Here is a 27,648-nt window from a genome sequence, read left to right on the forward strand (position 1 = left end):
CTCCCTGGTGTCTTTTTTAGGCTGTTAATTAGCAATAAATTGTGAAGCTGTTTGTCCACAGAGGAAACTTCACCCGTGTTACGTCTGAAAGTGACCGACAAATGATTTACTGCTGTTTCAGCACACATATGATATGTTACACATGTGCAGACATAAACACGTACACATGCATACTCAACAACCATAAACAAATGCATCGCCAGATAAAAATCTAGTTACGATTTTGTGTGGATTTTAGTTTAAACTATGTGTGAGCAGATAATTCACTCGTTGGATTCTAAAAACTGGATTTAGGACCAAGATAATTCATTTATCCAGCGTGAATCAGCAAACACGTTAGCAAAAACAAACTCGTGCATAAGAGCAGCCATTGTGTTCATACTCGCCAGACCGTGTCATACCTGTGGTTATTCAGTCATAAAATACAGGGGCTGCCTCTGAGACTGGAGGAGCAAATCGCCTGTAGCCATATTTTTTGCTCTGTAATGATTAGTCATGTTTCTTTCTTGAATGTGACCGTACTGCAGCCTGATGCCAATGAAATTAAAAGTGATTAATAATCAAAGTAATGCTCCCTTTATGGCAAAATATATTGTGCTCATACTAACAGAGAAAAAAAGAAACATTTACAAGGCCGGGAGTTTGTATTAATCAGATTTGTAAAGTTTAGTGTTGACATCAAATTTCAGGAAACAGTGGAAATTATTTGGTTACTAGCGTAACGCCGGTTCTCTGTAAGCTTATTGCGGTATCTCGTCATCCAAAAATTACATGTGATAAATGATGATAGAGGCATCGTATTGCATTGTAGTGCATTCCAGCTCAATTTCAAAATTCCTAGTCAGAATTTCCAACTGGAACACCCCCTCAAATCAAATTTCCAACTCGAATAGTTAGAGCAGCCCCACCAACACTGACTTAACAAGACATGATGGCAGTCGTGAACATATGCAGTAGTAAAACAGTAAAGATTTAAAACTGTACAGCCACTATTGTGTATTTCTAACTCGATAAATAAGCCATACGCAGAGCTCTGACTAGGCTCTTTCCATGATCACGCTGGAGATCTTTTACGTGCAAAAAAGCATCATTGTGCTGTATTTCTTGTGATGCATGAATAGTTCTACCTTGCTAGGAAGTAAAACAACTGACTTTGCTACTAAAACTTGCTCAATTCATGAGTGAAATCACTCACAGCTCTGAAACCCGATCTCTGAGGTAAATGAAATGCAGCATTAGTCCAGAATGTTTGAAATGAAATATGTTTACAAGGTAACGTGTTTCCCAACCTTACGGATGGTACAGAAAGGATAAAACACAAGTTACAAGTTGGTCTTTTAGGGAAACACTAAATATCTTCTTTCTTGAATGGAGTTTTTTCCTTAAGGAAATAGTCACTCTTTAAAGGATCTTCATTTTTTTGAGTCCATTATGGCACATCACCAAAGGACTCCTTATGCCAATCTCTGATGCCAGTATCACTGAGTAAGGACTCTCGGAAGAACAGAATGTGATCGTTCTTCAGCCAAAGTGAGTGTGTGGGCAATTGCCTCAACTGTTAACCCAAACTACATGTTTCCAGCCAGCTGTCCTGTGGTATTTGTGCCACAATGTGGGTTTAGGCATTAGTAGGATAGGTCTTTCACTCCAAACTCATTGCATATGGGTGCACCCTTGGCATCACATTTAAATGCAATAGGAAAGTGTTATTTTTCAACATGCGTTTCCTAAACCTGTCCAAGTAGATTTTGGTGTCTAAACCTAAACTAATAAGCGAGTGAAAATGAAACAAATCAGTGAGTGATAAGTGAAACCAAGCTCTCAGACAGGACACAACCTTTGGTCTCTTGGCTGACGTTTTCTAACTTCTGCTGTTTTTTAATCACCTGAAGGTGAAACAAGAATGATTCATTTCTTTTGCTTCCACTCAATGTGATTAATTTGAATTTTGGTGCCATTTGAGGCATTATCGCTCTAAAAGAAGGATGGAATGAAAGAGGTCAAAGTTGTAACAGCATACTTAAACATCATTAAAGCTGTTTAGCTATTTCTGAGGGGAAAATAAACATTGAGTTGTAAACTCATCCTAATACAAATATCATATCGCATATAATATCACAATGTTTAGACTTTATGAAAACAGAATTCTTCTCTGGGCAGTGTGAGAGCATTGTAAGAATGGTCCTGCTTACTTTGTCTGATCTCTTCCAGGGGAGTTTGGATTAAACAGGTCAGGGTGTGGAGATCAGCAAAAGACCCTGAGGTCAAAAGTCAGCACCAAGAAAGACCTTTACATTCCAGCTGAATGCTCCACTCTACGCACGTGCAGACACACATGCACTTTACCACTGAAACGACACACAGACTGTTCTATTTTTACCCAGAAAGGTTGTTGATGCAGCATTATTTTCTAAAACCTGCAACAAATCCAAAAAAGGTCATATTAAGCAACTAGAATAATAAGAATCTACTACAGCTACAAAATGTGTTGTGATTTTATCAGTAATGTCTCTCCAGACGACCTACGTGAGAGCTGAATCAACATTAACTCACAGGAAAGTGTGCTGTGTGAACACTTTTAATGATGTGGTTTTTTCAGAATTCTTTGGTAGGTTTGTTATCTACTGTAACCATTTATTAAAATGTTTACACATCATAAAATTATGCATATTGGGTTTTGGCAACCACATTCCTGGTATCTCAAACCCGGTATGTCATGAAACAATGTGGTGTAATTATACGCTCCATTTAGGCAAGATTCTTAGAAGCATATATGGTTAATACCGAAGATCAACACTTATTTTTATGCAATGACTGGCATGCTTTTCTCTTTAGCCAGATGACCGACACGAACAAGCAGTTCAGCAAATACATACAATTTGCTGAGCTCGTGTTAAAACACTGGTTTATAAAACTGCAGATGCTCCTCAAATAAGAGGGATAACATGTAAAGGAATGAAATAAGTAGCTGCTGAAACACTGGAATAACACAGGATGAATGCTTATTTTAATTACACTCTCTAGGTCAAGGTTTATTTAGGAATGCTTACAAGTGCTAAGAAAAATCAAGCGAGTTTCCTGTGTGAATCACTCCGTGGCATCAAGTATCATGGAAATGCATCATAGCCAAGCTATCGTGACTATAATCTTTTTTTCTCCTCTTTTTCCCAGAGCACCCCCGTTGTTCCTGAGAAAGAAAAAGCTGGTAAGTGCTTGCTGTTTTTTCATTATCATTTGTGCCTGCCTAGATGAATCTTATTATAATTTTTTATTTTTTACCTTGTTCATTTTTCGGTCACGTAGAAGTTGTGAAAGTTGTCTTCAGTGTGTCTGGTCTGCGCCTAAAGTGGTTTATGTGAGGAGATTCTTGACAATTTGCGATGGATCCGTTGCAAAGAGAAGGTGGAGTGTTTGACTGAACAAGGACAGACTGTGGTGCTATGAGGCTCTGGATATGAGTGTAGATAAGATCCTAGACTCATCTACGAAACCATCAAGCCTGTCGCCTTTCCGAGATAAGAGCCAGACTGGATGTCGAGTCTGTGCCCAAAACTTTGAACCTTTCCCTCGTTTACCTTTTGCCCTCACTTTCCAGACTCTGTATAAAAAAGAAAAATGGGGGAAAAAAGCAAATAGAAATAATGATCTTATATCAAATACATACAGCAGCACACAAGTTTCTCTAAGCAATATTTATCGAATAATTTAGCAATACAAATAATCTATTCTGAATGAATGAATCTGATGAAAAGACTTATTTCTATTGACATGTTATATCATTACATTGCAATTCTCCCAATGGGCCACTTTATTATGAATCGATCTAAAGAAAAAACTCAAATCTGTAGTGAATGCTCCCTCCACTCTCTATCACATAGTGCACAGGAAACTGTGGATGTACAGACCTACTTGCAGACAGACGGCAGGGGAGCAGTGTTCATTAAACACCCCCCCCCCCATGTCGTCAGTATGCTGGTAAACAATACCGGAGAGGTGGTTCGACGTAGGAGATGAGGCTTTCATATTGCCCCCTGCTGTCTCAAAGCCTGATGAGAGTCCTCACTCAGGCTTGCTCTGTCTGTCCCTTTCTCTCTCTAATTAATACCACTATTGAATGGAAAATGTCCCAAATATGTCCTTGTGTCTGTGTGTGTGTGCATGCTGTGCATATGTGAGTGCTACCTGCATTCTAAGTTAAAGCTTGGGGGAAAAAAGTACTTTGCCAGCTTCAATGGGGTCAAAGTCTGTTCTTCATTTTTCTTAAATTAAATCACTCTGACTCCCTGTAAGCAAGTTATGTAACCTCAATCTTTGCGTCTGTGTGATAGGGCCCGTGGATGTGGATGGAGGGGGAGGATGGGGTTACAATGGGAGGTTTTTGTTTTTTTTTTTGGGGGGGGGGGGGGGGGGGGTGCACAAGGCCCAGTGTTCATTGTGGCACTTCAAAGCCCTCTCTGTATCGCCAGCATTTAAGGCCTCTTGGAATGACACATTTCTGACAGTGTTACATCACACGCCATGCCCTGAAGGCTCCTGCTGCACTGCTATGAAAGACAGCTCATTCATGGTTAATTTTACTATGTGTGCAACAACAGAAGCTCACTAGTGATCAACAAGACGTTTCCACAGTCCATGCTCCCTAATGGCACGGTTGATGACCTGCCTGTGGCACTGGATGTACCTTAGCCAGTGTTATGGCTTGGCTGCGCACAAAGACCATGTGTCTGTTGCTCTGCAGAGCTACAGCTCCTGTCCTGCTGGTTATTGCCTGATTTTACAGGGCCTGCAAAGTACCAGTTAACTGTAATAGCAAGAAAAGACACAAGACATACCGCATACCATTGGAGGATAAGGACAGTCATGATGAGGTGAGAGATGCGATGTGTATGTTATGCTGCTGAAACTAAGAATACACTCAGATTTATTCATTTATTTATTCATTACCACAAATGTATTATTACTATAACAAAGAGGCAATTTTTGTTAAACAAAAAAAGCCTCTGTTTATCTTCAGAGGCAACTTTTTCTTGGATAAAAGATAGGAAGCTGACAGACTTGCCTCGTGGAGTAAAAACACAACAAGGAAAACAGCAAAGACAGCCTATATTGGAGGATTTAATATTTTTAATGCTTTCTGCTGTAGGCCTGAACACTTCAAGCACTCCTTTATCTGCTCTTTATTTGAGCAGGTTAAGGTAGCACATAGTTGGTATGGCTGGGTGAGGTTTAACAACTAGGGTTAGCTACTGTGAAGCTTTTCTTACAGTACTATTGGATCATCTGGGAGTAACCTTTATTGCCAATTTATGACTTAGAAATGTCGTAGACATCGCCCTCCATGTCATAACCAGAAACTGAAATGTGAAAGCAGAAAAACATAATTGTTTATTATAGCACTTGGTTAAATCCGTATCCAGTACAGTAATGATAATTATCTTACTGAAAACAAATCTTTTTTACCAATATCCTAAATTATTTGATTATCTATATTTCATAATTTGCAAGCTAAAGAGAAAATAGCTAACAGCTAAATGATGGTGTTTTAATTTTTGAAGACAGAGAAGACAGAGTGTAGCAGATAGAGCACAAAGTAACAAAAAAAGCTAAATGTTGGCATTTTTATTGTTTATGATTCAAACAACAGCTTCTGTTATTTGAACCAGTGACAGTGGTCTTGCCAAAACAAGATAATATGTGCTGCCTACAAAATGAAACGAATCCAGGTTCTTTGCTGAATGGGATCCAGATCCACAATATAACTTGATATCCAAACTAAGTTTGATAATAATAGACACTGTTGAGGGTAATAACACACAAGCTTAAACTGAATGTTCACTGATGTGAAAACTTGCAATGTTGTAAACATGTCAGAAATCCACGTTGCAGATTACTGATAGCAAAGTCGGTCTGTCTTCTGTGTTTTTTTCTTGGCTGTAGTTGAGTTTAGAGGCACCATGATCTGCCTAACTGATCTAAATATAAACCAGTGCAAATATAAAACACAATGATGGGCATCCAACCAATAGCAGGGTCAAATCCCGGCTTTTTACCTGGACCTACGTGTCTTGGCTAGCAGTTGGCGATAAGAAGAATAAGGAAACTGGAGGGTTAGATACCCTCAGTGGGATTCTTCATACTCCGACTGTGAATAACTTGCCTCATCATGTCTGTCTGGCGCTGTTTTTTTTTCCTGTTTCCCTGTTAGTCACTATTCTTTCCAGTTACAGTGATGTTACTGGTATTTACGGCTGATGGTAAGATAATTGTTTATTTGAAGTGACCTGAGCGTTAAATTGTGGGGAACCCAGAATGAATCATTAGAAAATCTCACATCAAAAAAACTCCCTTTTGAAGGCACAGCCGTCTGGTCAAGTGAAAAGATATCAGCGTGTGGATAAAGTCAATAGTTTCTGATCTGTAATGTCAATATGATTCATGTGAAGATTTGAATCTGAAAGAAGCAGCTAAAAAGATGTTTTAACTATATTTAATAGTTTGACTTATACGCCACCAAATCACAACAGCAGTTGCCTCAAAGTGGTCTATTATAATATAAGTAATACACTTTACAATAAGCGAAAAACACCACACCAAGCAGGTGACCCCTGTGAACAAGCACTTGGTGACAGTGGGAAGGAAAAATTCCCTTTTAAGAGGAATACACCTTCAGCAGAACAAGGCTCAATAAATAGACAGAAGGCTTATTGTGTAAAAGAGACAGAACTGATCCACTCATCTAATAAAACGGGGGGAAAAAGAAATTTAAGTATATTTTTCTATTTTTTTTCCTTTAGTAGAAGTTCTTAGAAATATGGTGTATCTGTGAGGAATATGTGACAGACTTAGTCATCTGTGCAAACAAGTAAATCAGTCCTCTGAGCACAGATGGTGTCTTAAGGATCACGTTTTCTCTGCAGATCTTGTGACTGATCATTTTGGCTCCAACAGACCACGTTCCCACACAGCGTCCCACTTAATTCAGAGAACATCACAGTTAGCAGAGTTGAACAACTTGCTTTTCTCATTTGCGACAATTGCCTCTTTCCTGCAGCTGCGTGCCCTCTTAACGGCAGCGCTGTCATCTGAGAAAGCGCTCTGACAGATGTAAACAAGCTCTTCGTATTTGGAGCCAAGTCAACAGCAGCTCATGACTGATGTTTGTTTTCTGCTGCTTGTTCCTCTTCTTTAATTGAGTCTGCCTTATCCCACTTTTTGCCCTCCCCACTTCATACCAAGTACAGGAGTCAATGTGTTTGTGCAAGGTCACATTCCTGGCCTCCCCCATCCGTCTCTGATGGCCTAACCCCCCCCCCCAACCAGCCCCTCCTCTCCCCTCCCATTTGACACCCTCTCCTTTACTTCCTGTATGGAGACCTGTAGTGTAACATACTGCAGCTGAGTTGGTTTATATTTCAAACTTTTGAGTCTGAGGTGGAAAGATTTACAACTGCAAATCACAACTGTTCCCTTTGAATGTACATAATCCAGTTTCCTCATGCTTGATGTCAAAGGATATCTGGGATAGTTTGGAATTTTAAAAAAGTTTGGAAGCATTTGATCTTTCACTGTTCTGCTACTTCAGATTTCTGGTTGAATCATATTGTATTACAGTAAGTGTTCCTCCTGTGAATTTTGAGAGCTCTTTCTTTGGGCATCCATCTCCTTTACTGTGAAAAGGAAACCACACATGAAGGGGAATTTACAACAGGAACTCCTCCTGAAACTCCCGAACCTACAACAACAAAAGTCTCCCCTGTTCTATAGAAATAAGCCAGAAGAGGTGAAAGAGGCCTTGCGTCATCAGTCTTATTATAGCTGTTCAACAGCTATTGATTCAGTACCCACAATACATGCAACGTATGTAGAAGAAGAAGACTATCATGGAAGCTGCCGAGTAAATGTTCTACATGGATGGTGAGAAATTTATATTTGTCACTGATTTTTTATTTTAGTTTTTTGGTAATGGGTTTAGGCTTGATCCCAGTCAGAGACACAAATCCCTTTGGGGTTGCATCAGGAAAAAAACATCAGCAAAATCAAACATTTGGAGCTACCTGCTGTTGTGACGTAAAAGAAAATTGTCTTTTTTTAGTCTTTTTGCATAAAGAAACCTTTTTGATATTGGTTGTATTTTATTTTTAATGTCACCATTTATAGAAACTCATGACATTAGGTTAAGGTTGAGGTAATAAGTTCTGTTGTGGTTTAAAAAACACTCTCTGACCTTTCTGGCACTTACCTTCTACCTCCCTGTGTGAAGGGCGGGTAACAGGTGTAATGTGGGTAAAAATTTCCATTTGGCGGGTAATTCTCTGAGGTTGTCCACCACAAAGGTGAGTAAATGGAACAGGGTAACTGCAGAGAGTGTATAGAAGGTCGATAAACATCACATGTTTAACAAAACCATCAAGTTGGTTTCATTCTTGAATACATTTAATAGCAAAGTAGATTTATATGAATTATACAGGTCCTTCTGTTTGTTCATAATTTGTTTCAAATAATGACCATGTCTTTAAGGTTGCATACATAATTATTACCTAAATATCTATGTAAATGTATGTATGTAAATTTGATCTCTGCGATGCTTAGCCAGTGGATTGGCTTGTCTGTCTCTTGGTCAGGAAACCAAAAAGTTAGTTTTAGACATCGGATGTGAGAATATTTTTTGCAAAGGCTTTCATCACATTAAATAAATATTTTTTGGTTTTTGCTTCAAATAAGAAACATGGATAAGTTGGGAGGTAACTAAGTAACCAATTGATGCCATTCTGGATATGTCACTCCCTATTCTCTTTATTATCATTTTCAAAGAGGTGTATATCCTCTTAAATATATTCTTTATCTTAAATAATCCTGGAGGAATTTTCATCCATAGCCAGGAGGTTGTAAATCTCCCCAGTGATGATGGTGTAGCATGCCAATGCTGTCCCGAGGCTAATGAATCAGTCCTGGCTCAGCAGGCTCTGTCACTCCCTGGCTGGTTTATTCCCCTTGTTTGGTTGTCAGGGAGAGAGACTGAGGTTCACTCAGATTCTCACTCAGTCGGTGGATTTTTTTCCTTTATATATCTTAAGATGTCTGGGGGGTTTTTTTTTTTCCGTGATTTCGGAAACTTCATTTTTATACCTTGAATTAACTGGTAGCTAGCATGTGAGGGAGTGTATAGTTCTGCATCTACATCATAACCTACGCCATAACGGGAACTCCATTTTAACCCTACGCAGCAAAGTTCTGCGTAACCTGACGAGCACCTCCTGAAAATTGTATCTACACGTCAGGTCAACGCGTAGCACAATGACTAGAATGCCGTGGAAGTTTGCAATGTGGGGACAAAAGAAGTTTCCGGTTACTATGTAAGTTAGGATGTAGGTTTATCACAGAAGTCTAAATCAAGCTTAAGAAATCAAGTGGGTGGTCACATCAAAGGAACTTGCACACAATTACAGTCACACTGTGCCACACACACACACACACATAACACATCTTTGGCTTTTCTGCAATGGGCGCATTGTTTTTCATAGACATTTTGATGGAAGACCCTGGCATACTGTTCCTATGCACTGTTTGAAGTCTTCCCAAAGCACAACACCCCTGTCTCCATATCTGGGTCAGTATGTTGGCATGTAACCCTCTCCAGACTGTATTCTGTGGATTCTGGTATTCGTGCACACTCCTGGCAGGCTGTACACTTGTTTGACAAAGGAGGCATTTGGCAGTGCTTTCCTTCCTGAGGTGTGAGACTTGCATTGTTTTCTGCTTCAGCATATTTACCCTCATATCCAGGTTACAGTCTGCGTATTGCCCCCTATCACAGGTATACTGGAGACAGAGAGGGAAAGTCCACCAATATGTTGTGATACACACACACTGACCCAGAGGGTTTCTGTTTGTGTCCTGGTGTACGCACACAAGTGCACTCGCCTGAAAACAACAACTCATGTCATGTGAGTCAAACCAGTGTGTGAAGGAGGAACGGAAACTCTGATACTTCCATAGTTTCTTTTTCTTTATCACGCCCTAATCCTTATTTATTAGGTTGTCCAGGACATCAGTCCACAGTTGTGGGAGCATGAACTAAAAGGTTGTGAAAAGGTTAAGATGCAACAATCCAACGTTATGAGTCTCAGCAAACCCCGGGAGACCATAAAGTCAACTGGCCGTGATGAGCACAATGCTATCTTGAAACTGCAATTAGCCTAAGCATTACCTTCACTTGCTGGAGCAATCAGCATGACTGGCTGATCTTTCTCAAGTGTGAGCTTAGTGTGAAATGTAACAAAATGCAGTTTAGCAGAACACAAATAGTCACACACACACACACACACACACACGAGTATGAGACTGTTGGGTCTAAAAGACGATAGAGTGTTTTTAAGTTCAGTAAACTGTGAGATATTAACTTTTTTTCTGGTTGGATGATTATTTGGGGGCAGCATAACAAACTGAATGCAAATGAAATTATTATCACCTTATAATATATTTTTCTGCAGTCTTCTTTCTGGTCAAACAATCACTGTTTGTCTTGTCTTTTCATTATCTTCTGAAGAAAATATGTTGCGCTTTAGCTGCTAAATTCTCCATTGCAATCACTAGCTTGTTGCTTGCCTTTGTACTGAAAATAATGTCCTGTTGTAGCTGGAAAACACAGTTATCTCACTAAATACTGACTTATGAGTCATTCAAGCACAACTTTGACTCAGGTATGACATATGACACAAGAACTGGACTGAAAACCAGTGGCAACAGTTTTTATGTAGTGATACATCCAAGTCTTTGAAACAAATCTTTATCACAACAACAGGTGAGGTCAGGAGAGAGGTACAACAGAGCCTCTGCAGCCATCTGTAAAACATGGCGAAGCCTGTCGTAGTTTGGAGCTGCATTTTAGCCAATGTTTGTCACAGTACGGCTGTGTGCAGGCAAAAGTAGGACCCAAACGCAAACTCACAGAGACAAAAGGTAAACTCAAAAAATACAGCTTTATTGCTGGCGTGGAGTGGGACACGAAAAACAATACAAAATAAACTAAACTGGAAAAACTAAAGCACAAGGAGCCACAGGGAAAAATCACACAGCTATGATGGAGGACGCAACACTGACAAAGCGAAACATGGGGCTTAAATACACTGAGGGATAACGAGGGGGAATGAGCCACAGGAGGAGAGCACAGCTGAGAGTAATTAAGCAGGACGAGGCAAGGGAAGCAAAACTAGAAACATTAACATAGAACAGACTGTGAAAGTAAAACAGGAAACACACTGACGGAACTCAAGACATGTGAACTTAACAGACTGGGGGAGACAGAACATAGGGATCTGAAACATGGAACAGAAAGGAACAGTAGATCAACATGAACATAACAACGCCACAGGGGAAGAGTAAAACTGAACACGATTAACACAGAAACACCAGACCTCTTCACAATAAAACAGGAAACATAATGAGACGTAGACATGACAACCCAAACTTCACAATGTAAGACACAGACATGAAACACATGAAAAGCAGGGGAGATTTACCATAGTTGGAAACACGAGGGGAAAATAATAAGAACTAGAAACACTTAAGCATGATAACAAATGAACTTAGGAACCTGAAGGGCTTACATAAACTAAAACATCAAAATGAACTAAAACTCAAAACACTGGGTCATAAGACCCAGGATCGTGACAATGTTATTGCAAGTCTTTTTAAAAGTTATGGGATTATGAACACAGAAAACCACATTATGATTTTAATCTATAACACAGTACCATCTGGAAAACATCTGATTGGCAACAGCTCGATTTGTCAGCATGACAATGATCTCAGAAAGAAATAAATCTGGAGAACTGTTCCTGAAAAGATTACAAGAAAGATAGGTTGAAGAATAAAGGTGGTCATAACAAATACTGCAAGTATCTCCCAGTTTCCTAGCAAGCATGCTAATGGATGCATAGGAGGTCATTTGGGATTTAGTATTTTGCCCAAGGGCAAATAGAGAGTAGAGGAGCCAGGTACCAAACTACTAACCTTCTAATTAGTGAATGACCCTCCACCTTTTGAACCACAGCCCTTAGTTTATTGATTGGTGAATTTACAATTGCAGTTTATGCAAATTGGTGAATCTAAAAGCATTCAATTAAAAAGAAGTTACCATTTCACATACAGGTAACAATATGAGCCTTTTTTAATGTAAAAATAGAGTACTAAGCATTAACATTAAAAACACAGCGTAGCTCTCGTGCAAGTTTGTGTTTTCTTTGTCTTTACAGCATTTTATTAAATTTGCATGAAATATTAAAACCATTTAAAATGTAATAACAAACTTTTATTTGACTGAAAGGCACATTCCTATTTAGATTTGATCTTTCAAAGGCTTAAAGTAGCTTGTGTAGCCCCACCTTTGCAATGTGACACCAAATCAACACCAAAAAATAAAAGAGTACAAAAATCAGTTTAAAGGTTTCGAAATGTTACTACAGCTTCTTTTTTTAAATTCAGCCAATGCTTAAGCTTCCTCGCTGATCTCAGAGAGTTGTACTTGCTAAATAGAAGCCAAATCATGATTATCCGATCAACACCGCGGTGGTACAAGTAGTAACGGATTGTATTATGCTGTTTTTGGCCATTTCAGAAGCTTAAGTTTGGTTATGTAAGAATCAGCAGTGCATGTGTGTTTCTCAATAACTAATAGAATTTACTTGAGCTTGTGTTTATGGACGTGTGTGTTTGTATGTGTTCACTGTATGTTCTCGTCTGTCCATAATATATTTACAGTAAGTCATGCTATGAGTCGGACGGTTTAACACAGGATTGGCTTAGGAAAGTGATTATTGACTGTTGGGAATGACAGAAGTTTTTGTGGTCAAAGCAAGTTAAACTCACTTTTTTTCACTCTTTAATTGCTTCTAACATTTTGTCCTCTCTGAGTGGATCTAGATGTTATCCTGCACCCCTTCATTGCCGTCACTTCCATTTCGTATTATTTCTTTAAGGTGAGGGCAGGTGGAACTTCAGAACAAGCATGCTGGCTTGGAAATACATTATATAACAGGCATTGATGCTCCTTGTGTCTAGACAGGGAAGGGCAGGTGTAAATAGACTGGATGTGAAGGAAGGTGGAACAGTTAAGAGGCAAAAATAGAGAGACATACAGGATAAAATGCAAGTCGTGACTGTGACCCACTCATTTATTCACAGAGAGGGATGAAGCTTCTGTCAGAAAGCACTTACTCACCTTAACACACAGCACTACACACACACACACACACACATACACACACTCTGGCAGAATAGAATATGAGAGCATTGCAGCACTGGCTGGATGTGTCCCAGCAGTTACCGCACTGATGCCTGCTGCAGCAGACGGGAGTGTACAGTCCAGACTCGAACAGAACAGAAGGAGAAGGAGAAGCAGCCCAATGCAGAAGATAGCTCAAAACCAGGTAGATGCAGAAACTAGTCAGATTACGCTTGGATATTTGAGCACTGATGATAGTGATGTTTAAGCTATTCCAGATAGATATTATCCAATTAACTGACGAGAGGGAAATGCACAAAAGACAACTTAGTCAGGAATAAGTGTGCAGATAGAGTGGGAGTCTGACATTGGTAAGCTTAGGTGGATCACCATGTCTCGCTCCATGAGGCTGCTGCTACTGCAGAGGTCCTTCAGTGACCACATCAGGTCCTCTACCTCCAAAGCCCTAGATATGCTCAGCAAGCCCGCTCGAGAGGCTCGTCTGGCAGGTGAGTGGCAAAAGCATGTTCGTGTTGTTGCTGGTTCAGTGTGCACATCCTTTCTTCTCGTTACTTTCCTCTTAACGGTTTGCATATATGAATGTTTAGATACAAAACATACACGTGTAGTTTATCATCTCTAAGATGATGCGCAACATTATGACAAAAATGCATTGTCATTGTCTCAGAGAGGAGGCAGGATTTATGGCCAGGCTTCTGTAAAGTCAGCTGTATTTCTGACAAACAGATCAATAGAACAACAGCTGACTGGGATTTAATGGATGGGTGGGGTACTGAAGCTCAGAGAAGGAAACAAGCAGTTCGGATTGTTTTGACGGGTTTGTGTCATGTTTAGAGCTTTCTCGTTTTTGGTAGATGTTCGTGAACATGGCTGACGCTTTCTTTTTAAAGAGAGCAGTGTTGCTGTCATACCTACTCTGTCTCTCTAGTGACCAGGTTTGGCCCATGTATAACTAATGAGTTGGTTATGCACACATAGGACTGAGTCCATTAGAATAGACTTCCAGGTCTCTGGTAAGCTTGCTTTTAAATAATACAAATAGTCCCTGATCATATAAAAGCAGCAGCACAGAGAGTGCATTTACAGAGATGCTCTTTAGGAATGCTGGCCCCAGATGGCTGACATCCACTACAAGTTCAGGTCTTTTCAAAGTGCTTTTAAGAAAAAGGTATCTTTATTTAAGGCCACATTATGTCCTTGCGTCATGTTTAAAATCTGTGTTCTTTGCAACTCAGCTCGGTTGTTGGATGTGCCTTTTCAAAGGGGGTCACACAAAATCCCCATCAATCCAGAGGTGAGTGCCCTGTGGACCTAACCTCAGTAGAAGTAAAGAGCACCAGGTAATAAATATCCATCGACAAACACTTCCAGATATGTCTCACACTGCAGCATAGATCACTATCTTACATGAAAGAGAGAAGACTAGAGAAGTAGGCTAAAGAATTATGACAGGATCTAATTACAGCTCTCCTGTTGTGACACTAATTTCTCCCTTTTGTTTTTTCAATACACGTCACTTCCTCAAGATTTAAGCTCAGTTTTAAGGCTTTCAACAGCAAATGTGTATGTAATTAACTTTTGACTGTGCGTGATGTCATTCATGACATTAGTGTGCAGGAACATGTTGTTCTGAACCGAAACATTCATAGTTGTGCCTTAGTGTGTTTGGAACCAAACAGGCTTAACACGTCTTCAGCCCCTTAATGAAGCTTTAATGAAAGTTTTCTATAATCTTTATGTGTGAGTCCAACATTTTCTCTTGCTGTGGGAGATGACAGCATTTCAACAAGACTCTTTTTAGTCCCTTGTAAAATGATTTCTCATCTAAATTGACCTCTAGAGGACAAAAGATGGGTAAGATGATATTTATTTACTTTAACTCATGACAATGACTTGATTTTGGTCTGTAAACCTTGATGACGCATGTGCATTTTCTAACAAACACCGACAGTATGATCCTCAAGGATCTCACTTCTGCACAGTATCACACGTCCTGAAACTCAATAGCCTTGTTGACATTTCCCACCCTTGTCATCCTTACACTTACATCACATATTTAAGTGTGTTTACAGCTGAAAGGAGAAAGATGTACTCAACTGCAGAGTTCATCCACTGACAAAGCCCAGCTTCTAGTCCAGTCTTTGTACACACTGTCTACTGGAGACGTAAGCAAAAAGATCACCGCTTCCTCAAGCTATTTATTCTCAAGACCAACTTAAATCTGCCTACTTTTTCAGTACAGCGTTTCTTTAAGAAGCAATGAATGCAACATTTAGGCCACAGGTATGAAATTTAACCATGAAAGTCAGCAGATAGTAAACCAATGAGGCTGCAGACAAAAGCCATTCGAATGTTTTCTCAGTCAAAGGCGAGAGACGCAGTACACCCGCATGTCGCCAGTCTGACATTCCTTTTTTTTCTTTTTAAATCAAATCTTGCTGAATTTAATTCTTATCAGCCTAACAAAGGTGTCATCTATACATATGCTAACTGTGCACTAAAACAATGCATGTGACCTGAAGTTTCTCTGAAGGCTGTATTTAGACAAAATTCACATTTTGTGTTGAACCTCATTTTTAACATTGTGCCATTTCTGAGATGTAATCATGGATTGCTTATTTCTGCTCTACATTTGCACCATGTTTGGACAGCTACCATAGAGGTCTAACTACTTTATCTCTACTGTAATGCTCATAGGGTAATACTGTTGCATAAGAACCAGATCTTGATCAATAAATCTATTTATGAAGGGAGGCAACAGGTGTATTAAGTTGGTTATTTTAGAGCATTTCAGCAATTTCTTTAATATTACTACAAGACTAAGGCACTGTTATTCACAGCAACCTCTTAAATCGGTTGCCGTGTTGAAATTAGCTTAACTTTTATCTATATCTTCATGAAAGAATTCAACTTCTTGTCCGAGCCTTGACTTTTAAGGTCCCAGTAACCGTATAATATAGTGTAACCTATTCCTAACTTTTTATTTCATATTTGAGTCTATCCAAAAGAGCCACATTTTTCCATGAATATTACATATATGTTTGGGGTTTTTGCATAGTAAATAAGTTATTTGGCGTGACTACAGTGTCCCTTGTTAAGATCTTGCGAACTAGTGAAATTTTAAATGAGTACAGCAGCCGTTATGTGTGTGCAGCTTCACCAGCTTTATTAATTATAAAAAAGCACAGACTGTGTTTGCTTGTGCCGAGTCTTTGTGGAGCCATAATTCAACGCCAAAATGAACAAACCAAAAATAACTGCACTTCCAAATCTGCATTACCGCTCCATCCATTTTGAACTATATAAGTGGGTCCATCTTGTACCAGAAGCACACAGAGACAAAAACCTGCTTTGTGCCACGTGAAGCTGACGAGGTGCTGACACATAACCATCTGGACCAAAGTGGTGTGGGCGTGATGAAGGACTGGGGAAACCAATAACTCTGCAGCACTTGCTAAGAATAATGTTACTTAAAATTTTTCACCACTGCCAAAACAGAGACATCAAGGTCATGACATGTTACTTTGAAAATTATCTGTTAGGAATTAGTGCATTTAAGTGCTAGTGTTTCAATATGGGAGCGTCTTTGTGCCCCTGCTTGTCCATGTGTGATTGTTAAGTGGCAGCCAGGCTTTTGTATGGGTCTGAAGGGTGGGTCAGTGGGGTGCCCATAGACATGTTCCGGTCTGCTCAGACTCTGTCTACTGTTAAACCACACAGATGTTCTGGACCTATTGTGGCTCTACAGGGACCCAACAGAGTCATTTCACGCCTGAAGGACGCCCAAAGAGGAAGTCAGAATGGGTGCACCACTGTGACATCAGCATAGACCTCTTTGAATGAAAACCGACAAGGCAACTGTGTAACAAATTAGCTTCAACAACATACATTCACAGCAAGAATGGAAAATTTAGCGGCTGTTTTAGCTGCAGATAAACAAGACAAAATCACTCTGTGTGTTTTCTCGACAAAGTCCATTTTAACTGCTGGGACTGAAAAAGCTTGTATCACACACTACTTTGTTCACCATGTTCACCTTGCTGTTGCTTTTATGTTGTTATTCTGAACTATTTGTTGGGTTGCAGCTTGTACTTTTTTGTCTTCGCAACACTTGTCTATAGCACGTTTCAAATGGCTAATGGTAGCCGATCAAGAGCAGCGTTCCTGCACCTTCAACTAATGAGTATTCAAGTGTGATTGGCAGACTGTTGTCCACTGGTTTATTTAGCCATGTGCTGTAACCTGGCACTGATAGCCAGTTATTTGATCAGTCATGAGAAAATAATGACATCCCACGGCTGTTTACACCTTTAGCACATCTCCGTTGTCTTCTCACGTCAGTGATGCGTTCATTGTGCGTGTAAATAGTCGCGTTTTCAGCATCTAGCTAGCTCTACTGAAGATGAGCAAGCATGAATGGAGTAAGGTTTTTTTTTAAGTGGCAGGTCATTTCAAGTGCAACTTTTCTAATAGCTCAACAAACCAACCAGTCACACTAATTGTTTCTCTGCAGTTTGTCACAATATGTACATGTGAGCTAAATGTAAGTTTTCTGTATTTCCCGGAGAAAGAAAAGTATGTTTAATGCACAGATTTTATAAACTGGAAAAGAAAAGCTTATGATTACTGTCCCATCTCGTTTTAAAGTTGTTAATTTGATATGGGATCTACATATGATGTGTTACATAGTTATGGTTTTTATACTAAGTATAAGTATACTCATTTTCTGTTACTCAAATTTGCAATGAAAATGTACCAGACGGTTTTGTGCAGGTTGTCACATCTCATCTTGGCCAATCAGAAGCCTACAGACAATCAAGGAGTTCACAGTCTGACATCAACAAAGGAGGTTAAGTTGCACAGCTTTGACAGTTTCTTAAAATTGTCAAGGAACTTTTCAGAAGCTCCATTTTCAGTGATCTGAAAAGCCATTTACGAGAGGACAAAAGACAAAAACACCCAGAAAAGCTATGTTTACAAGTATACCTGTGTAGGTGTGTTCAGCTTGTATTAAGGCTTATGACTTTGCTTTGTGAGGGGTGTGGCCTCTTTGAGGTGTTTTCCAACCAGTCTCAGCTTCTAGGCTTCACTTCACCTGGTTGACATCACTGAACTGGATCACTTGACCCTGTTTGTGAATATGATCACTTGATTCCAAAAGAAAGGCAAATGCTGAGCCTAATCTTAAGGCTTTAAAATAGAAGTCAACAGACCAATGGCTGACATCACAGCTGCGTGCATCTTTTAGGGTTTCGAGCCTGGCTACAACTCTAATAGAGGTCCTTGTTTCTAAAGTTGACCTTTTCTACTCCCATCTTGATGTCAAAGTGGCTTCAGGACAAAACTCTCCACTAAGGTTTTCTTTGTATCGTTAATTTGCCGCAGCAGATGCTCCTCTGGTGATTTGTCTTGTGGTCGTCCATTCGTGCATTCTGCAGAATGGCTTGTGATGTTCCTTCTGGGCACCCACCAGTTTCAGACGTCACATTTGAGCATTTGCTGTGACATTTAGGTCAAGCTGCTCATTTGTGACTATAAATAGCACGGCTTTATTATTTTATCAAGTGCACTCCGCTGTCTACTTCTCTGCGTGTTTTTCATCCTTCATGAAGATGAAGAAAAGTAGGCCAACACTACTTTCCTTTCCTGTGATCTCAGTGGAAGAGGTTCTATTAAATCCCACGTGTGTCTCTTGAGGGATATGTGCTATGTTTGAACCTCCTGAAAGAGCCATAAAAACAGTTTGTTTTTGTGGGTGTGTAAGTGTGTGAGTAATTGAGGGAATACGCAAAAGCATGCACGGACCCTTTTACCGCGTTAGCGTAAGTATGTTTGCTATATAAGATTACAGTCATTCCTGACTAGACATGACTATGGGACACATGCCAGGGACACACTGTATTTTCCTTCAGCCTCGTAATCAACCTTTTCCCATTGCTGCATGATTTTTGTTTTGTGTAGTAAACACCACACTTTCAGTTCAGTGTGTTTCCCTCATTAAAGGAGAAAGTGAAATGAATTAAATTTGCCGAAAAGTCTGTTTTTCTCCAGCTTCTGTGGGCAGTGGGCTGTAAAAGTTTGAGTTTCCACCTTGGTACTACCAAGTTTTCAAAAAATGTGTTACAAGCTTTCTGTGGATTATAAAATGTAACACCTTTAATGCGTTATGTGTGTCTAAAGCCTTATGCTAGGTCTATGCATTCCAAATATTTTGCCTTTTTTTAAAAAAATGCACCTTGTCTGAGTTTCATGGACGAGGTTTGAGATTGTCATGCTGTTTTTCATACCATCTACTTTAATGCATATATCACCTCTATCAGAGTTTGACACTTCTTTTTAGCTTGCCTATTGTATGTATACCTAGGATAGGCTCCAGCCACCCCAGACCTTGAATTGTAAAATGGATAGCTGGCTGGCTGCTGGATGGATGGATGGATGGATGGATGGATGGATGGATGGACGGATGGATGCTGGATGGCTGCTGGCTGGCTGGCTGGCTGGCTGGATGGATGGATGGATGGATGGATGGATGGATGGATGGATGGATGGATGGATGGATGGCTGCTGGATGGATGGATGGATGGATGGATGGATGGATGGCTGGCTGGATGGCTGGCTGGCTGGCTGGCTGGCTGGCTGGATGGATGGATGGATGGATGGCTGGCTGGCTGGCTGGCTGGCTGGCTGGCTGGCTGGATGGATGGATGGCTGGCTGGCTGGCTGGATGGATGGATGGCTGCTGGTTGGCTGCTGGATGGATGGATGGCTGGATGGATGGATGGATGGATGGATGGTTTCTGAGGCTGCAAGTGTCTTTCTTCCTTTTATGTCAGCTACTCAGTTTTGGAGTCGCCAAAGTGGATCATCTGCCTCCTCTGTATCCTCTTCTGTTGCACCATCCCTCATTCACTCCCTCACTACATCCATTAACCTCCCCCTCGTATTATTACTTCATATTTACATGTATATGTTTTAATGTAAAATCCCCTGTGCCTTCATGTCAGTAAATCACTTTGTCCTCTCCCAGTTTATTAGGCTTGGCTCAATTGTTGTCACTGATTGTGTCCCATCGTTCTATACGTTAGTGTACTGGGCCCTATTTCAGGAAGCCGGTTTAGTGCAAACTCTGAGTAAGTATACCCTGAGTTAACGAAAACTCTGGGTTTTCGGTTTCACAAAGCGAGTTTAGATTAATTCTGAGTGAGTTACTATGACGACACACTCCGTGAAGCTAACCTGCCCCCTAGCAGGTTTACTTCAACTAACCCTGACCTTCTCCGCCTCTTTGTCAGAAACCTGACTGTAGGAAGTGTCAGACATGGCGTGCCCCTTCCTTGAAGAGCCAGTAGATGTTGAAGCCCAAATTCTCCGCAGAGCTCTCCGCCGGGAGAGAGTGATTAGAGCGCGTTTGGACATTTTATCATTTCCTGATGATTTCCTGTGTGAACGTTACCGTTTTTCAGCACAATCTATAATTTATTTGAATAACATCCTCAGGCCTAATATTGCTCATGTGACACATCACGGACATTCTCTCAGTTCTGTACATATTATTTGTATCGCACTTCGGTTTTTTGCAAACGGGAGCTTTCTGTATAATATTGGTGACGCTGAGCACGTTTCCAAGGCTACCGTCTGTCGGGCAGTCAGGAATGTTACAGTTGCACTGAAACGTCTCCTGTACTCGTTTGTGGTGTTCCCCGGTCATAGACCCACAAGATTTATCAAAGAGGGATGCCACAAAATTGCAGGTAGCAGGATGAACGAAACTTAATTCATGATGTGGTGATACTTGAACTACTACTTAAATTTTACATTTATTCTCACGGTTCCCAGGCGTGATTGGCTGTATAGATGGCACTCACATTCCAATCATTGCTCCTTCAGTAAATGAAGGAGACTATGTGAACAGGAAGTCTTTCCACAGCATTAATGCACAGGTACATAGTTCCCTGTAGCATTTCAAACTAACAAATTATTTCATTATAGTAATGGATGCTAATTTGTGTTCTCTGCACTGTGAAGATCATATGTGATGCTGCCAACATTATCACAAATATGGAAGCCAACTGCTCAGCCTCTGTGAGTGGTGGTGGTGGAGGACCCCCACCTGTTTTTCGGGCCTCCGCTTTTTTTTCTGTTGGCTATAACGGGTCACATTTGAGCATACAGAGTAAGCAAATATGTACTTGTAATGTGCTCAGATAATTTCAATAAGTGCTTACAGAGGGGAAATTAATGTAGCCTCTAACTGCAATTGATTTACATCGGACAAACAGACCAAGCACTATGGCCCATGATACAATTACACCTTACCTGTTTGGACTATATTTTTATATTTCATTTTTACTTGCTGCCAGGAACGTTTGGGGCCTGTTGGGTTGCACCTGCGCTCAAATCACGTCACAAAATAAAATGTATAAAATACAAAATAAAATAAAATATAATAAAATAACGTGTTAAATGGGTGGAAATCCCTAGATCAATGTTTAAATTAACACTCACGCATTGACTCTGTCGGCTATGTTTTGCCATGCATGCTCCCTTTCTTTTGCAGCTGAGGCTGTGTTACTTTTTTTCCGCAAAATTTGCATGTTATCGGCATATGCTGCCATCAGAATTTCGGCCTCAAGTGCTGTAAAATACATTGACCGCGCCTTCTTTCCCTCCGTCTCCATGGTGACTCACTTAATCTGTGCTCCACTAATCAGGGCTTTATGTATCCTCGTGCGCGCGCTTAACTTGGGGTTAAAGCAACTCCGTGTTGATTGAACTAATTGTTATCAGCCTTTCTGAAACCGAATATTCCGAGTTGGACAGTTCGGGGTTACTCAACCCTGAGTATCGTTTTTCACTCTGAGTTTTCTAAACCGGCTTCCTGAAATAGGGCCCTGGTAGCCACTTCAGTGTCACTGCTGGTGTGTGAGAGTGAACACTCTTAGTATCATGATTGAATTAGAGGCCATGAACACTGTTCCTGTTCAGTGATTTAAAGCCCACTTGTTTCTCCCTCACAAGGCCGCCTGTTTCGAAGACTTTGGAATGTTTTGCTAAACCCAGTAACTCCAGTAGGCTCAAGCCAAGCTTGTTTACTTTGCTTGTTCTCCCGTGCTCCCTCTCCTTCCTTCAGGCTTTTCTCATTTTCTTTTTTAAAGCCATGAAATTACTCAGTAGCTCTTTTGACTCTCCCATTATGTTTCATTGATCCAGCTATATTGAATCAGTTCTGTCTTTAGTTCTAAAGAGAAAATGTTTGATCATGGGAGCATCTCTTGAGCTTGTGAAATAAAAGTTAGGTCAACCATGCCTTTTATCTTGCACAGCAAGAAGGTCCTGAGTTCAATTTCACCATCAGGCCGGGGTCTTTCTGTGTGGAGTTTGCATGTTCTCCCCGTGTCTGCGTGGGTTCGCTCCAGAGTTATGAGGAGCTGCACCTTCAGTCTGCTGTTTTGTGAGCAGAATCCTAATCACCCTTTTTCTTTGATTTCTGTTTCTCTAGACCTAGCCATGACTCAAGTGGGATGTCTAGCACTTGTCAGCAGGATCACAAGTGGCCCACTCTATGCGTGCTCTTGACTTCTCATGGTCCCATTCACTGCCAGTGCTCTGCTCCTAGAGTCTCCCACACTTCCTCACAGACTCAAATGGCTGGGCACGACTGAGCTGGAACAACAAGCTTTGCCATTTCAAGTATCCTCTGAAATTGTTTGCTGAATAGATGCTTGCAGAGTCGACACTCACAGAACTCCTGATCTGGCAAAAATTTGGGAATTCTAAAGCAATGTGCACAAATATTTGCACACATTGTGGGGTTCACTCCTGCTTACTTGGTAATTGTACTTGCTGATTTCATACCACAGTCTTTTGTGGCCCGTCCACTCCTACGTCTTTACTCCCTGCAGTTGCAGAAATGTGTGATTTCTCTTTGGGGCAGTGCTGCTTTGTCAGCAGACATGGACCTTTTCACATTAGCTTGAGTCACCGTGTAATATGTGCCTCCCCAGCTTTAATCAATACAGCAGGTTGTGTCGTGCTGAGAGGAGTCATGCACTGTCAATTACAGAACCAGGGAGAGAGAGTAAATCAGAGCAAAACACGTATTTCACGTCTGCAGACACGTCTACAGTTATTTCTTTAATCCATAAATTTTATGGCTAGAAAGGGAGGCTAGAATTTATGGCTCGATAAATACTTGAGAATAGAATGCTTGTGTTTGCAATATAAAAATGTAATATACACTGGAGGACAAAGTGAGCCTGTCATGTGATTTTGTGCTCTAATAAAAGGAGGTGTTTATGCAATGGCTATATCAATAATATGGAAGGCCTCGTGAGATGATTAAGACCAGAGGGAACACAGCGAGTGTAGTTTGATGTCATGGAGCGTTGCAGCAAGACATTGCCACACTCACATTTCCTGGAATGCAGTGTGACCGTAGCTGGCTTAAGGACTTTTCAGCTGTACAGGAACATTAAACTGAGTAGAACGAAGAAATACAGAGGGGTTGCACGTAATTGAAAAGCAGCATAATCGCGGACACGCTAATGCAAAGGAACATTTCTGTGGGATGAATTTTTGAACTTCATGCAATTGGAATGCAAATTCATATTAATCACCGTTGCTGGTGCTGTTTGAATCCACACGCTCCATCAGTTGGTGCAGAGTTCATCCAAATGGCTGCATCTGTGGCGAATGGATGTGGATAATTAATGGATCCAAACTATTCTCTCCAGCACTTACTAGACATGCAGCTGAACACTTTCACTAACACGTCTTTCATCACCGCTGCCTCAAGAACAGATACTTAAAATCGCTAAAAACTCAAACCACAACACCTCATCGTAGATTTGAGCTCCTTTTTGCATCATATTTATATTTTAATTATGATTGAGCAAACTATTGTGTTCTCCATATTTTATTAAGGTTTTTGCTGCCGTAGATTTTTCTTATCTGGCCTTCGTATCTTTTATATAAGATAATAATCTTTAGTGAAAATTAAAAAACAATAATATCATGAGGATACATTCACTCTGGATAGAAGCTGTAAGAATGAGTGATTGTGCATTTAAAACGATTTGAGCATCTTTTACTTGCACAGTGAATGCACATTAATCCCACTATGAACTGTACTGCAGTTGCACAAGACAGGTGTATCTACACATCTGTCAGAATCTTTTTAATACTTTATGTCCAAGGTCTTTGTGTCTCACAAGCTCCAAGTTTTAGTGCCTGCCTTTTTAGCTGTTCATAGTTGGAAATGACTTGTGAGAGAGGATGATGGCGTGACGATTCGTCACCGGTCATTAGCTGTAAAACAGCCACATTCTGGAAGAATCTACTCCAGATGTGTACTTAAAACAAGTTTTAGTGCCCCATTAAAACAGTCTCATCTCTCGTGAGTTAACTACCTCTTGGGGTGCCTGATCTTATGGTATGTTGCTTGTTTACTCTCCAGTGGGCCTTCATTTCCTGTGTGTCTGCTGCTTTCAGCCCTCTAACAGTTCTCAGGGGGTTAGCTATCTTTAATTTACTGAGCCGTCGACGGGAGTTTTTTGGCTAATCTTGTTGTTCTTGTTTATATTTTTGACCCTTTGAATACCATTAATTGGAAACTTTCTCTCTAAATCTAGTTTTGTTGTTGGGAATAGGAAAGGTGCAATTTAAATCATGTTACAGTGCAAGAGAAAGGTACAGCCCATGCCCGTGTCTTTGGACTAAGGGAGGAAACCGGAGTACCCCGAGACACGGGGAAACCATGCTAATACAGAACGGCCCATATTTTGTTTCAAGTACTGTACCAGTGTTGTGGTTTGAATTTCTTTCCGGTATCTTGCTAAAATACTGCTTTTAACCAAATAGAAAATGGGGAGAAGATCATTGATATATGAGGAGCGAGAGAAATCAATTACAGATGGATTTCCAAAATCTAGAAATAGAATCAAGGACGCTCTGCTTAAAAACCTCCTGCGACTTATGCCAGATCTGGTTTCTGACTCATTTTCATAAAGCTGGAAAGTGACTCCTATTTTCTGTCTGTGAGATGGCCAGTGTTGGTCAAGTTACTTGAAAAAAGTAATCAGTAACTAATTACTGATTACTTCCCCCAAAAGGTAATCCCGTTACTTTACTGATTACTTATTTTCAAAAGTAATTAATTACTTAGTTACTTAGTTACTTTTTAAAAACACGATTTACAACCCAAATAGGTGATAAAGCGATAGATCTTTCAGCCCAATTCTACTTTTTCTGCATAATCCATCATACAAAATGTAATCAAATGGAAAAGTCTCTTTTTAAAACTTGTTTTATTAGTTTTAATCTTTTAACTTTAGGCATCAAGCAAAAATTTAATTATCTGCACCATTCTCTGACTTGAATAAATTAGTTTAATATTTAAACCTATTTTCTGCACATTCCAGCACATAAAATAAAATAATTTTTTTGTGTGTTTACACTCAGTCTTTCAAATAGATGCAAGTAAAACACAGCAGAAAATAAATAAAATCAAAGACTCAGCGGTCCTTTTGCTCTATTTTCACCTGTAAAGCAGGAGTGGGGTAGGCGGAGGTTTACCCTGGTGCAGGTGTGCCGCAGCGGTCAGTGGAAGAATCCGCGAGTTTCTCTCTGAATTTCCCATTACGTCGTTGCGCACTCGGTGCTTGCTTGGACGTTTAGGGGTTTTTTTCGCTGTAAAAAGATGTTTTCTTCCCACGCACAACGGACACTAATGTTTTTGTCACTTTTTATGGAATCAAACTCAAAGTAAGGTCAGTACTTCCACGCTTTAAACGCTGCACGCTCATACTGTCTCCCGCACTCGATATATGATCCACTGTTGATCTGCACACAGCTGTTGTCACGAACGTCGCACTTGCTTACGTCACTGTCATGAGACATTCTCGCAAAAAAATCACGGTTTTAGTAACGCAGTAACGCAGCGTTCCTATGGGAAAGTAACGGTAATCTAATTACCTTTTTTGCAATTGTAATCCCTTACTTTACTAGTTACTTGAAAAAAGTAATCGGATTACAGTAACGCGTTACGCGTTACTGCCCATCTCTGGAGATGGCTTGCAGACACTCTGGGTCCTCGAGCAAGGATGTTCTTCATTTTCCATGTCCTAATTAGTTTTCGTTAAATTTGCTTGGACAAAACTATTACCTAAATGCCATTTTGATCAATCTGAGAACAATCTGGTCATCAGTCAGGGAACTGGTTAGAAGTCTGTACCCATGAACAGCGCCAATAAAAATGCATCAGCTGCTCTGATAAGCTGCTGAGACAGGATGCCTTCAGGCTCCTTCTGGTCTTTTAAAGACTGTTTTCTGAGAATCTCAAAGGAAAAGGTTTATCAGGGCAACAGTGTGATCGATCACAAGTTGCGTTGGATGCTAAAAGGTTACTACAGTGTTTTCTTGTTTTTTAAGCAAGTGCTTGCTTTTTATTCTGTTTAAAATATCTCATCTTCAGATGGTCTCTCCAGCTGAACTTACATTTCTGTTGTGTTGCCTAGACGCCTCAATGGAGACCTCCGTGGAGCCTGAAAATAGTCTCTTTGAATGTTTCTTCCTCCTTTTCATCAGGAAGTGTTGCCTGCAACCTTTTACCTTGCGGTTTCACAGGGATCCTAACCCTCTTTACCACCCTGAATAGGTGAACACAAGGCTACTCGCCAAGTGTTGTCACTCCCCACATCCAAGCCAAACTTCATTTAACTCTTTATAGCTGCTAATAAAAGAAGCACTGGGGCGCTTAGCGTTAGCGTGTTAGCTAAGTGACATTTTGACACCTTAATGTCTTTGGTTCTTGTGTGGTAGAGGTCAGGGTCAGTGAGCATTGTGTACTTAGTGTTCCTTGGGCTAACTGCCCTGACAGATTACACAATAGCCCCGTGCTTCCAAGAACACAGTCATTTTTTATCCCGAGGTTATAAAAGCAGCAGGTTTATAATGTTCTGAACAAATCTCTCTGAGGATATAATGAAAGGAAGGGTTTGTTTGAGTCTTCTGGAGGTGACTTTGGACCTGCAGTATTTATTTAATTCCTTTCTAACACAACCATCTGTCTCTTTCTGAAATGCCTTTCACTTGAAACTTAATGAATGGTAAACATGCTAGGTCTTTTATTTTCTTCTCCTGTCTTTCCTCGGGGTCAGTGTAGCTGTCATGTGAACCACTTGAGTGTCTCTAACAATGTGCGCTCACTGAAACATGACTCGTGCCTCCCGAGCATGTCATTTTTGAAGATCAAATTTAAAACTATGTGTGAATAAACCAAGAGCACAGTAACCCTGAAACCTTTTCTCTTCACATGCCTCAATACTGCACAATGAAGCTGTTAACACAACACCTGAAGACGCAAAGAGGAATTTGTTTGTTGTTTGTTGTTTCTTGTTGTGTGGTTG

At 40.3% G+C, this 27,648-nt stretch overlaps 1 protein-coding gene across 3 annotated transcripts in view; it reads left to right on the top strand.

Moving 5' to 3' along the window:
* Nucleotides 1-27,648, top strand: part of dlc1 (DLC1 Rho GTPase activating protein) — a 93,899-nt gene that overhangs the window by 30,135 nt on the left and 36,116 nt on the right. For all 3 annotated transcript variants that reach the window (XM_086295718.1, XM_086295717.1, XM_086295716.1), the window contains exon 5: nucleotides 3,172-3,205. In XM_086295718.1, the coding sequence (XP_086151844.1) occupies nucleotides 3,172-3,205 (34 nt within the window). The remainder of the gene's footprint in view (nucleotides 1-3,171; nucleotides 3,206-27,648) is intronic.

Source organism: Aulonocara sp. 'chitande type north' Nkhata Bay, linkage group LG6 (assembly GCF_057382095.1).
Source record: "Aulonocara sp. 'chitande type north' Nkhata Bay isolate Kocher_YH1m ecotype deep benthic linkage group LG6, A_spYH_male_GT1.1, whole genome shotgun sequence".
NCBI lineage: Eukaryota > Metazoa > Chordata > Actinopteri > Cichliformes > Cichlidae > Aulonocara > Aulonocara sp. 'chitande type north' Nkhata Bay.